This window comes from Amblyomma mixtum, chromosome 2 (genome assembly GCF_055824585.1).
Source record: "Amblyomma mixtum isolate Tamu chromosome 2, ASM5582458v1, whole genome shotgun sequence".
In the NCBI taxonomy this organism is placed as follows: Eukaryota; Metazoa; Arthropoda; class Arachnida; order Ixodida; family Ixodidae; genus Amblyomma; species Amblyomma mixtum.
Genome location: NC_143013.1, coordinates 320,207,776 through 320,221,220, shown reverse-complemented (window position 1 = coordinate 320,221,220; position 13,445 = coordinate 320,207,776). Strand labels below are relative to the sequence as shown.

The 13,445-nt window shown below is 47.8% G+C and overlaps 1 protein-coding gene across 2 annotated transcripts in view; it reads left to right on the top strand.

Annotated features, from left to right (window-relative positions):
- The window catches only part of LOC149365145 (DNA repair and recombination protein RAD54B-like), a 48,272-nt gene extending 36,509 nt beyond the window's left edge, over positions 1–11,763 (top strand). The window contains exons 22-24 of one of the 2 annotated variants that reach the window (XM_089575236.1): positions 5,061–5,129; positions 7,536–7,657; positions 11,748–11,763. In XM_089575236.1, the coding sequence (XP_089431362.1) occupies positions 5,061–5,129; positions 7,536–7,643 (177 nt within the window). In that variant the 3' untranslated portion in view covers positions 7,644–7,657; positions 11,748–11,763. Of the gene's footprint in view, positions 1–5,060; positions 5,130–7,535; positions 7,762–11,747 lie in introns of those variants that run through there. The other variant, XM_089575235.1, reaches the window with a different exon arrangement.
- The last annotated feature ends 1,682 nt before the right edge of the window (positions 11,764–13,445 follow it).

Sequence of the window (13,445 nt, the reverse complement as noted above, 5' to 3'; positions counted from 1 at the left end):
TAGTGACACCCGTTGGGCAGATGACTCTTAAATTCTTTGTGGGACATAGTATTTCAACATCAACTGCTGCTGCGCTTGTGGCCCTTCAGGAAGCGATTTGGCACATTTGGGGGGAACTACCTTAAGCGTAATGCATATTCACAGACTCGAAACCTGCGCTACAAATTTTAAGACGTTTTCTATGCCACACTGCCTACCAGTATCTGGCACTAGATATTACTGAGCTCCTTATATCTGCTCAAGAAAAAGGTCACTGCATACTATTTCAGTGCATCTCTAGACATTGTAGGTCTGATGGAAACGAGAGGGCCAATGCTGACGCAAAGAGTGCTTTAAAGGGACACTGAGGAGAAATTGAAGTTGGCTTGTGTCGACAGAATACCAGCTCCTGATTACAAAAACGCCACTCATACTGGCAACAAAGCTCTTGTAACGTAGAAAAGAGCAAGAACCAAAATACAGGTATCGCCGCCACAGGCCAAACTCGCAAGTACAAGCATAGGACAAAACAGTGTTGCTAGAACCAATGGTTCTAGCAACACTAGGACACGAGAAGCCATGAATCACTGAGGCGCAGCCAATGCATGCGCAAATCTCCTTGACGTCGCCAGATGGCGCCACGTACCCGGCAGTTACGCGCGCGCCTGCAGCATCGGGATCAATCAGCGCCTGCTCACCGGCGGTAGGCGGGCTCCCGGTATTCTGCTAACGGTAACAAGGTACACGGCATGCTAAAGGTGTCTATTTGCGAGAACTTCGTTGACGACTTCGAAAACGGGATCCATTGTAACGCTGGCAAAGCGCTGGTGGAAACGTAAACGAAGCGACGGTAGCGACGGCCGCAATAGCCGATAGACGCCTTCAACGTGCGGCCGGCGGTAACTTTCTTTTCGGCTGCTGCTGGGCCGCACTGCTGGCCGCCAGAAATCACGGAGTCTGCGTTACGTCATGTGCACGTCATGTTTCACGTCACTTAGTCCTGTGTCGTCATAAGAGAATCCCAAGTTTGAATCAGAGCGGCGGGAAAAACTTTTTCAACTTCGAATCCAAATTTTTTAGAAATAAATGCATCTTTCGCTGCTGGCCAAGTGGCAACGAAGCCATGAAATGCCGAACTATCGGATTTTGCTTTAAAAAAAATATTAATAGAGCTCTCCTCACTGTCCCTTTAAGCAATGGGCTCCAATACAGTTGCACCTTTCTCAAGACCGCACACCACTTATCTTTTTCGGACATTATGAAGAGTGCAACAGCGAGATACTGGGCCCAACCAGACACTCGGCACATCCACCTTAAAAGGCTAGATCCAACAATGAAATTTCTCGTTTTGAGTGGAATTGTGTGCCCACATGCATGCTTGATGCATAGGCTCCATTTGTACGCCGCTTTCACGTGAAGGCACTTATATTTAGGGACTAAACAATAGCAAGAGCAGCGATGCAAATGGCATAAAAATCCAGCCTGTGAAACATGTAATTGAAATTATTTCACCTTGCTTGGCCTACATATTTAACCTGTGCTTATTGCAGGGAGTGTTTCCGAAGCGATTACAGCTTGCGAAAGTCACAGTGTTGTATAAAAAAGGTGATAAGAACGACGTTGCTAATTATAGACCTGTGTCAATACTTCCAGTTTTCTCTAAGGGTTTAGAAAAAGTGATTCTCTTCAAAATAACTAACTTTTGCGATAAACACAACATACTAACCAGGTCACAGTTTGGCTTCCGTAAACACCGGTCAACAGAACTGGCATTACTAGAACAAAAAGAGTTCATCTTAAATGCTTTTGAGCAAAAAGAATTGGCCTTAGGTGTGTTTGTGGACTTTACGAAAGCATTCGACTTTCTAAACCATTCTCTCTTGCTTAGAAAATTAGAAGCATATGGAATACGTGGAAATGTTCTAAAGCTGCTGAAATCGTATTTAAATGATCGTCAGCAGTATGTTTACCTCAATGGTTTCTCGTCAGTTGTAAAACCAATAACGTCAGGAGTACCTCAGGGAAGTATCCTTGGTCCCTTTTTATTTAATATCTATTTAAATGACATTGTACATATCGATCCGAACACTAATTATATAATTTATGCCGATGATACGACTATGCTTTTCTCTGCTGCGAATCCTAATGACCTGATCACTAATGCAAACAACTCATTAGCACGGCTAAATGATTGGGCTAAGGCTAACGCATTAAAAATTAACACGTCAAAGACTAAGGCCATACTTTTTCGTCCCAAAAATAAAAACGTTTCTGTTAATACAGATTTGTTGTTAGGCAACTCAAAAATAGAAATAGTCTATGCCTTCAAGACTCTTGGTGTAGTTTTTAATGAACACCTGTCATGGGATGATCACGTGGAACATGTTGTTTCCAAGATTTCAAGCATCGTAGGAGTTACATACATTAATAAAGAGTTGTTGCCATTAAAGGTGAAGGTCATTCTTTACAATGCTTTATTTGACTCTCACATTAATTATGCCCACTTAGTCTGGGGGAGTACTACTGCTACAAATTTAAGAAGAGTCCTTACATTGCAGAAACGAATGCTGCGACATGTTTTTAATGTTCCACGGGATCACCCAAGTTTGCCTTTATATGAAAAGTTAGGGATTATAAAAATCACCCAGCTCTACTCTTACCGCCTGTGCTTAACTTACAAAAAAGATGTCAAACAAAACATCAACTTCCTTTCTTCCTTAGCTTCCTTAACAAAGAGAATACCTTCGCATGATACACGTTGTCGGGAAATCTGGAACATTGAGAGATGCAGAACAAACTACGGAAAGCAAATGATTAAACATAAACTGCCAGAAATACAGTCGAACCCGGATATATCGAACCCGCATATTTCGAATTATTGGCTATATCGAACACACAGATTACCCCCTTGAAAATACTATGTGAAAGTATAGGACAGTTGCGTTGTATATCGAATTCCATTTTCGCCGGACATTGGATATATCGAACGCCGCGCCGCGCCGCGCCCCTGGAAGGTGCGCTTTCCCCAAAGACATTCCTGTCCGGTCCTCAGCCGCCTCAGCGGAGAACATTTCCGCAGTCAGCAGGCGCAGGGCCCCCCCTTTTTTTTTTTGTTCCCCGTTTTTGCGCCCCACCGGCGCGAGCTTTCCCACTCCTCCTCTCCTCCTGTACCGCCGGCGTGTGCTCCGTCAAGGTCATTGGAGATCAGCGAAGAGAGAGCGCCGCATGGAGACGCGCGGCGACCACGCTTCTTGGGGAAAGAGAGAGAGAGAAAACGGTCGCTCGTGGGCACATCGTGGGTCTGGGGAAAAGAGAGAGCTCAGAAAAAAAAAAAAAAAAAAACGAAGCCCAAAGCGCCGATCTTTCTCCCTGCTCTTTCTTTTCCCTCTGTCGTTCCTTCGCAGCCGCGTTGACTGCCGCTCGCATAGGCTTCGCTCTTATCGCTCCATCTGCGCCTCGCGTGTTTTTTTTTTGTGTGTGTGCCTGTGTTTCAACGCGCGACGCGAAGCAGGCCCCAGTAGCCAACTCTTTTGGCAAGGCAGGCCTTGCCAAAACAGTGGCCGGAGATTAATGTCCGGAAGATATAGATGACGATGAGTGCTTGGACGACGCGTTTCGCGACTTGTCCAATTTTCTCGGCGCCGTTCCGTCCGAAGTGACTGTTGAGGACTTTAACGCTGACAGCGAAGTTCAAGCGGTAGCTGGCGTTCAAGACGCCGACTCCAGCGACGACGAGGGCAACTGTGTTGTCGAAGAAACGCGTCCGTGCGCAGCCACTGAACTGGCGTCAGCGTTAGCCTGATTCGGCGCTGTTGCGGCGAAATGGAAGGCACTGTGCTCTCGCACCTGGACAGTCTCGAGAAGATCGAGGCCAGTGTTTTGAACTTTGTTTCCCAGGGGAAAAAGCAGCCCAAAATTAGTGATCTTTTTTTCCGCGAAATAAAGCGCTTTCACATTGCGCGCTCATACTATGTGATTCGCGGCTGTTCCAAACGGTAAGCCACAATTTGTTATGATCGGGAGTGCAGTTTTAGCCTATATCTGTATATCGAATTTTCGCTATATCGAACTATTTTCCGATCCCCTTCGAATTCGATATATCCGGGTTCGACTGTATTGAATATTTGTTATAGACACACCGTACATCCCGAAAACGCATCAAAGCAGGACCTAAGATTTTTTTTTTCGTGCTCAAATGTGTTTACTTGAAGATCATTTCTACCTTCATCCTACTGTGCCTGAATTGATTTTTTTTTTCTCCTTTCTTGGATCTTGTGCTCTTTTTGTTGTGGCTTGAAGTCTGCTATTTTCCACGCGTAAATATGCATTTGTAGTTTTGTGTATGTCTAGAGTTTTGTGTATGTCTTTGAAATGTATTCTGTTGTCCGCTGATTTCTGCCTTGATGGAAGCAATCATGTATTTGATATGGGGGGGCGGGAACCAGTCAAGCTTTCCAGCTTTTTTTCCCTAACCTCCCCCATCATGTTGATGGAAATAAAGGCTATTATTATTATTATTATTTAATTAGACTAGTGGACTGCCTGGGCTGTTTCATTTGTGGCATAGCCGAGACTGCAGAGCATGTACTGCTGGTGTGTCCAGTATATGCACATGACGTACTAGCTTTGGCTGCTTCCTTGAAGCGCTTAGACAGCAGGCCACTCTGAGAGGACTTACAGCGAGATGCATTGCTGCAGAGTTGGAAAGCAGCCCTGGCAGTGTGGGCGTTTTCACGTTTTTTGAGTGACATGGGCTTCGACTCGTGATTGTGATGCCATCAAATCTCACATCGTCACATATCACGACCCTCTTCTCGTCTGCCCATTCCCCAGTGCAGAGTAGCAGGCCAGATATCCCTCTTTCTGGCCAACCTCTTTGCCCTTCTAATCTCTCTATCTCAACTTGTCACTCTTCTAGGGACTTTAGTTGGATCATGGTCTGGTTCACAGCACGATTTGCCACCCATTCTCATTGGCTCTTGGTGGCAGCACTTTGTGCAGCTTGGAGGTCATGTGCTCCCGTGTTTCCTCTGGTGAAACCTTGAGCACAGGCTGTACATGGTAATCTTGATTTATTCCAGAAACTTGGCATGAGTGACCTGCTGCGGTGGGAGCACATCCCAGCACCGATTGGTGAGCACATCTCACAGGTGAGGGCCACTCTGCATGTCAGTGTCTGTTGTTGTCACCAAATGTATGGCCCACTTGTGGCTCATCGATTCACATGGGCTTTATTTTGCTCATAGTGGAATTCATTTGCATTTGCTAAGACAAGTGTTCACTTGGACTTGCTCGCACTTACACGAACTCTGAACTCGCTCAGACTCAGTTGTAGTGAGACTTCCACAGACTGAGATCTAATGATGTTGAATGACTGGGGTTGAGTGAGCCTAGCAACCTTCAGCCAGGTTCCACGTTCCAGAAAGGGTAACATTGACATTAGCAGTCTGCAATAAATGTGAAGCTGCTGCAAATTTATCAGCCTCAAAATGTTGTGGTCTTGGTCAGTGCTAGGCTACTGCGGAAGTGCCCTTCTATGTCAAGCTGATTGCAGCTCGTAGTGGCAGTATTTGATGGCCCATGTAGTTGCGAAGTGTGGCCTCTGAAATTCCATGTCATGCTAGCCTTTTTCTAGGTCTTTGTAGGCGACCACTGCACAGGAGAGCACACTTCCTTTCAAATGCAACCCAGAACGCCTAACTAGCATTCAGCTGCCAGTCATTTTCGAAGCCGTTCTGATTTTCCCAGCCCTGTCTGCAGAGCAGTTTTTCCATTGTGGAATCAGCCTAATATGTAGTTCCTTTGGTGAAGGCAGGTTTTATTAGCATTAGAAAGGTCTGTGCAAGTGAAAATGGCGATCGCCATCACGCGTGGCCTCCTTGGATAGAACGAACTTTAGACCCAGGTTGCTCTTCCCGGGCAGCTTTTCGTGGCCAGTCATTAAAGGGACAGTGAGGAGAGCACTATCAATATTTTTTTTATAGCAAAATCCGATAGTTCGGCATGTCATGGCTTTGTTGCCACTTGGCCGGCAGCGAAAGATGCATTTATTTCTTAGAAATTTGGATTCGAAGTTGAAAAAGTTTTTCCCGCCGCTCTGATTCAAACTTGGGATTCTCCTATGACGACACAAGACTAAGTGACGTGAAACATGACGTAAACATGACATAACGCAGACTCCGTGATTTCTGGCGTCCTGCAGTGCGGCCTAGCAGCAGTCGAAAAGAAAGCTACCGCCGGCCGCACGTTGAAGGCATCTATAGGCTATTGCGGCCGTCGCTACAGTCGCTTCGCTTACGTTTGCGCTGCCGTTTTGCCAGCGTTACGATGGATCTCGTTCTAGAAGCCGTCAACGAAGTTCTCGCAAATAGACACCTTTAGCATACCGTGTACCTTGTTACCGCTAGCGGAATACCGGGAGCCCGCCTAACGTCGATGAGCAGGCGCTGATTGGTCCCGATGCTTCAGGTGCGCACGTAGCTGCCGGGCACGTGGCGCCATCTGGCGGCGTCAAGGAGATTTGCGCATGCATTGGCTGCGCCTCAGTGATTTGTGACTTCTCGGGTCCTAGAGTTGCTAGAACCATTGGTTCTAGCAACACTGCTTTGTCCTATGACGTCATCACGCTTGTACTTGCGAGTTTGGCCTGTGGCGGCGATATACCTGTATTTCGGTTCTTGTTCTTTTCTACATTACAAGAGCTTTGTTGCCAGTACGAGTGGCGTTTTTGTAATCAGGAGCTGGTATTCTATCGATACAAGCCAACTTCAATTTCTGCTCAGTGTCCCTTTAACGTTACTGCCACCTGCCTTAGTGGTTGCTCACAATGCGATGGGTGGCCTTGGCAGGTGGCACTTAAATTAATGATTGGTTGCTCAAGGAGAGCAACCTGGGTTGCACAAGCCCCACCTGTGGCTGTGTTTGCAACAACCACCTGCCAGGGTTATGTCACTGCTTCCTGCATTACAGGTATTGTTTGTTCAATAGAACTCCACATTGACACAGCTTAGAATTAGAAATAACAGTGCAACACACAGACAAGATGTGAATTAGACAACACATGCCACAGCTTAACTTCTTGTCTTGTGTGTGCGTGCGTGTGTGATGGACAGTTAATCCTAATTCAGAGATGTGCCATCTGTACTGGAATGGAACGAATGCTTTACTATTACTCAAGTGTATCTACTATACCAGTAAATACGGTAACACGAACCAGTGCAAGGTCTCGTTAATGAGAAAGAAACAAATGCAGGAAAAGACTGAAACAGTGGCTCGAACAGGGTCTCGAGAAACACAGCAGCATTCAGCTTTGTTAACTGGACTTGAGGAATGGTGCCTTCTAACCATTTTTAAGAATGGATCCCATCCAGTGCAGGCAATGGCATCAGCTCGTGTGCAGTGCAAGCATGATTTCTGGCTTTAATGTCAAGCAAAAAGCACCTTTTGAAGTGAAAAGCAAGAAAAGAACTCTGTGTTTAGTTTGCTAACACGTTTCTTAAAACTTTTGTTTGCTGTTGTTGTTTTTTTCTCCTACCTTTCATTTGTATTTCTTTCAGGATCCTCATCTGACAGCTGCAGAAGACGACATCACCTTTGTCTTTCGCAACTCCGTTTCAAGACCGCAGAAAGAAAATGATGCCACTGAACAAGCACAGTCCTCATGATTATCTAGAGCTGTGTACGTCCACCACTGTTCATATCAGGCAGTGCCTCTGGGTGCTGCCATTTCGTCCTTCTAGTCAGTGCACTTATGCTTATGCTGGCAGTAAAGAATGAAAACTCCTTGATTGTTATTCATTGAATGCACTATCATGGGACATGAGAGAAGCCAACAGCCACAGAAACCAAGGGGCACAGGGGATTTTTAATTTTATTTATTTATTTTGTGCTGTTGTTCGATTTAGAATTTTACTGAATATGTTATCGCTTAAAGGTAATTGATTAGAAAAGCAGAAGAAAAACAACCACATGCCGCCGGTGGGATCCGAACCCACGACCTCCGAATTACGCGACCTCCGGACGCGTAATTCGGAGGTCATGGGTTCGGATCCCACCGGCGGCACGTGGTTGTTTTTTCTTCTGCTTTTCTAGTCAATTAGCTTTAAGCGATAACATATTCAATAAAATTATAAACTGATCAACACCACAAAATAAATAAATAAATTAAAAATCCCCTGTGCCCCTTGGTTTCTGTGGCTGTTGGCTTCTCTCATATTTATAACGAGCCCCTCATTCCCCTTTCCTTGTCTGCTATCATGGGACATGTCAACTGATTGTGTGTATTAGGTTCCCAAGATTTAAATATCATCACATGATCTTTACATACTATAATGTGTGTCATTCACTTGATACACGTGCCTGACAGGCTTGAAAATGAAAGGGTCCTGTGCTGCCAGCTTTCTGAACTCTTGTCCTCCATATTCAGCTTGTGCACATTATGAGAACTAGGTTACGCATTCACCTGGATGCTTGACCCTCACCATCTATTTCAAGTGTTGCTCCTGCTACGCATACTCATCATTCATACCTTCAGCCTTGGAGAAGGGGCCAGTCACGAGTGATTAACGGTTCTCTTGTTGGTTGCGATAAGTACTGCTGCTGTGTGGTCTGCATTCAGTGCATGCATTCTGTGCTGATTCATCGCAACAAGGAGAGCCAGGCACCCAGTGCTTAAAACTCGCAACAGCTAGGCGGAGTGCATACTCGTACCGAAAAGGCATAATTTTACAAAAATTACTGTGGGACCATAAAAATAGCAAAAAATAAAGTGTGTCTGCCCGTGTCACGTCTTCTCCACGGTCGAGTTCAAATCCAGGTGCTATCTCCATTTCATCTAAAAAGAGAATGCATTCTTTTTCCGCGTCCTCCATTTCCTCTGCTTTTGACCTCATTACGTCGATCACTTCATGCAGGATACCTGGCAGAAACTTCAGGCTCTGAATTCTTCTTGCTAACATTCTGCTTGATGGGAGAGGGTCGCCAATCTTTCTGAGCGTTTCATATTCAGTGATTCCACAAGCAAATTTAATTTTTAGGCCTTGTTTTACTCTTTGTGCTGACCATGAATTGCCATGATTGTTGTTCTGACAAAGGGCACAAACTTGGCTTTTATTTAAAAACTTCGTATTTCGTGTGAAATTAGCTGCCTCTTTCTGCAGGCTGCGATTCTGCTTCTGTAGTTTTTTGACAGTGTTCTTAGATTCTTTATGGTGTTGTTTCATCTTATTATTGACTGCTGTGAGATCTACTACCTTCTTCCTAAGCTCTGCTGCCTCAGAATCAAAGGGTTGGGTCGCACGAACCACTGCAGTTTTTGAGGCCGTACATCCGTGGTGGTCGAAGTTGCTCACTAGCATTGCTGTTTTCTGTTCCCGCCAATGTCTCATTTATCACCCCGTCTGACTGTGAATCTGCTGGAGGACATTCTTGCGTGTTTAACGGAAGGACGTTTCTCACTTCTGGTGAAGAACCTTGTGCGGCAGCGTCATCACTGAATAATGCAGGCATGTGCACACTTCAGTCCCTTGGTGGCCTTCGCTCTTTAGGAAATTCTGGAAGCAGATAAATAAGGAAAGATAGCACATTACATATTTAAAATAGTGGTCCTTTTGCAAAATTCCTAAAGTAAGCTTTTCTGCATTGCAAAGGACTCTTCACCATGGTGGCCCGTCGTAAACGTCAGGTGCAGCTGTTTTTCACCCTCCTTCAGCAAAAGGAGTGGCTAGGCAAAGCTGGTGCTAATCCCTTTATCCCGACAGCGTTTCCTGTAAAGGAAAGGAACGCGGCATTCTTCACGTTATATATGTCTGCAGCATTGCACCTTTTTCTGACCCCAAAGCTGGTTTGGCGGCCAGGGTGAAGGAATTTTGCTGTGCCAAGAAACTGACCTCCAAGGAGGAGGAGGATATAGAAGAGGAAAGGCAGGGAGGAAGACGCGCCATAAAATTTAATATGTATGGACACCAACGACTTCATCATGCAACGTTCTCAAATGTAGACGACGAGGCGATAAGCAACATGACAACAAACACCAAGGTTAGGAGGTATCTGACCTTTGAATAGGAGCACTGTTGGGACAGCATTGGGCTTGAGCTTCTTGTTGTTGTTCGAAGCTCTTGTCTTCGAAATGAGCGCGCAGATGATATTGTTATTGTAATTAGCCCCACATTTCCTGCTCGAGAATGAAAACAATGAACACAGCACGCAAGAAAACAAGTATTCCAAATATATCGGTCGAATTACTCGAACGAGCACCTCAATTTGCACATTGCAGCATATTCTGTTAATCTCATTTACTGACCTAATGCGGCGTCGTTGGTCGAAGCATCGGACTAACAGGCAGCGCAAGCTACCTAACGCAGCATACATGTCAAAAACTAAAAAAAAATCGTAATTAATCCGCATTGGTTCTTAGACGACCCAGATGCACAGTAATTGCCACAGCTTATGTGCCCTCGCTTGTTCTCGTCCCTTGTGCCTTGATTCGTGCCGGCCGCGATTCGCTGACAAGCGCCTCGTAAAGGCATTTATTTTCTAATGAACAGAAGCGGCGAAAGAACGTTTGGTACTCATTCACGAGCGAAAACATTGTGTCATGCAATTTCCGATGCAAACAGGCAAGCGGCAGGCAATGACCGGTTCGGCGCTGAAGCGTGCTTTTTTCTTTTTTACGCCGAGCAAGGCGAATAGTGCGGAAATGAAATATGACCAATACAAATGTTGTACTACACTTAGCTGACTAAACGCAAAAGCGGTATATTTTAACGAAAACAGCACTGAACCATAACATGCGGCACTTACACCAGGGACTCTGCTTACACTACAGACACATGAGGAGTTCGTCGGTTGCCACTTGTCACGTTTGATCCGGACCAGCCACGGATGCCTCCTTTTCGGGTCTCTTGGAAAATGGAACATCCTCCAACCATTTCTCGCATGGTTGGAGCACTGAGGAACGCAACATCCAGGCATTGCACGGCGATGAAAGCCGCGCGAACGTAGGCACGTAGCAGTGACGCCCGCACGACAGTGGAGCGGCGAGGTCGACGCGGGCAACACAATGGCGGAGGGAGCGCGCGGGCGCCGAGTGGTTCAAAGGGTGACTTCACCCTAAGCGGAGGCGTGCGCATCGAGGCACCCTGTCGCGCTTTCACCACTCGCGCCCCCCGTCCGATCAAAAGTGGCCGTCTCGGCCGGGAAGACATCAACCGTTGGCTACTTCTACCCAGAACGACGTCGACAAGCTAAGTCACGTCAAGCGGCGCGATATTGTGGTCCGTGACATCACCCCGCCCTCGCTTATCGTCGCACGTGGGAAGCTGGGGCACTGGAGAACCAAAAGACAGCGTTAATGCTGTTTCCGTTTCGCCTGCATCCTTCAAGCACCATATGTAATGTCACGTAGTGATGACGGCAGTCCGGCGAGCAGGAAGACAGCAAAAAGGCTTACTAAACTGTTTATGGGGCAGACCTGCGCCCACAAAGAACTAATATGACGGCTGCAGCGAACGGAATTCCTGCAGTTCTTGGCCGCGCTAAATTTAAAGCTGGCAAGGAACCTTCCAGGTAAAGAACGAAAAGCAACTACAATTTGGAAAAAAATATGGAAGCAGTTGCGTGTACGTGGCCACGATCATCGATAAGTCTGGCCGTTTCTCGCGTCACAAACAAAATGATAAAGCCGCCTGCCGGCGGCTTTGAGCGTGACCAAACAAACAATACAAAAATAGGCGGCAATAAACAGCCTGGAAACCACCCTCTCATTGCAGGCTGGGGACGTTGTGGGAGCTGGCAGAGAGTGTCCCAAGACGACCTACAAACGCAAGAGAAGAAGCTCGGGAGCACCGGCACACCGCAGGCCGGGATCGGTCATTTCGCCGATGCTGTTCAACCTGGTAATGATCGGAGTGGCCGAGAAGCTCGCGGACATCGAAGACGTCAGGCACACCATCTACGCGGACGATATCACACTGTGGGTGACCGGCGGCAGCGACGCCCACATCGAGGGCGCTCTGCAAGCCGCCGTCGACGCGATAGAAGACCACCTGGAAGGCACCGGCTTGAGATGTTCGCCGAGCAAATCGGAGCTCCTCATACTCCCACCTACCAACAATGGCAGATGCAAGACCAGACAACGCGAATGCGAAAAAATCAGAATCGTAACCAAATCCGGCAGCGTGATCCCCGAGGTCAGCAAAATCAGGATCCTAGGCATGGTCATCGAAAAGCATGGAAGAAATGGCGAAACCATCGCCCGTCTCACGGCAAAAGCGGCCAACGCTATGCGACTCCTCAAAAGAGTCACTTCCCGGAAGGCTGGCATGAGAGAGGAGAGCACAATCAGGCTCGTCCAATCCTTCATCATCAGCCACGTCGCGTACGTTGCAGCCTACCACAGATGGCTGCAACACGAACGCAATTAACAAAATTAATGTAATCATCAGGAGAGCGTACAAGGCGGCGCTGGGCCTGTTCGAGTCCACGAGCACGACCCGCCTCTTACAACTCGGGATGCACAACACGCTCGAATAGCCGAAGCGCAACGGACGTACCTCTCAACTGGAGCGGCTGTCCACGACCAATGCCGGGAGGAAGATACTGGAAGACCTGGGAATAGGACACTCGAACGAGGCGGAGACGAAGAGGTCCGACGCCAGACCAGAATCGACCCCATACCCAAGAACATGAACCCCGAGTATAACAATTGAGGGAAGAAGAGCGGCGAGGGCCAAGGCTCTCATCGACCTGCACGCCAACGACGAGCACGCGCGGTACGTGGACGCGGCCGAATACCAACGGAACGCCTTCGCAGCGGTCGTCATAGAGGCGTCGACCGGCGCCACGAGGACGGCAGCGAGCGTGAGAAGCGCCGGAGCGGAACAAGCGGAGGAGGTGGCCATCGACCTGGCCATCGCCGACGCAGACTGCTACACGGTGCTGAGTGACTCGAGACAGGTGGTGCGAAACTTCGCCAAAGGCCAAGTCTGCAGGGAGGCCGAGCGCGTACTACGAGCGACTAAACTGCAAGACAGAAGAGTAAGAATCAAGTGGTTTCCGGCGCACGCGGGCGACGCGTCGGAACGCAGTGCGAACCACAATGAGACGGCACACGCAGCGGCGCGAGCGCTAACCAACCGCGCCCCGGAAACACACCGTCCGACGTGGTTCGGAGCCAAGGACCGCATGACCGACTACAGGGAAATCTCGAAGGCCTACCGCCTGGCTCGCAGGACTCTCCCACCCCCGCACCCGAGGCTGAGTCGAGCGGAGGCGGTACTACTGAGATAGCTCCAGACCGGATCGCTACCGAGCCCGGGACTGATGCATCGCATGTACCCTGAGACCTACCCGACCGATACGTGTAGAGTCTGCCGGAGGGAGCCGGCAGATCACACGCACATCTTGTGGGACTGCATCAGAAATCAAAAGGAAGCAAGATCAGGAACAATCCCGCCGCGGCTGGAGGC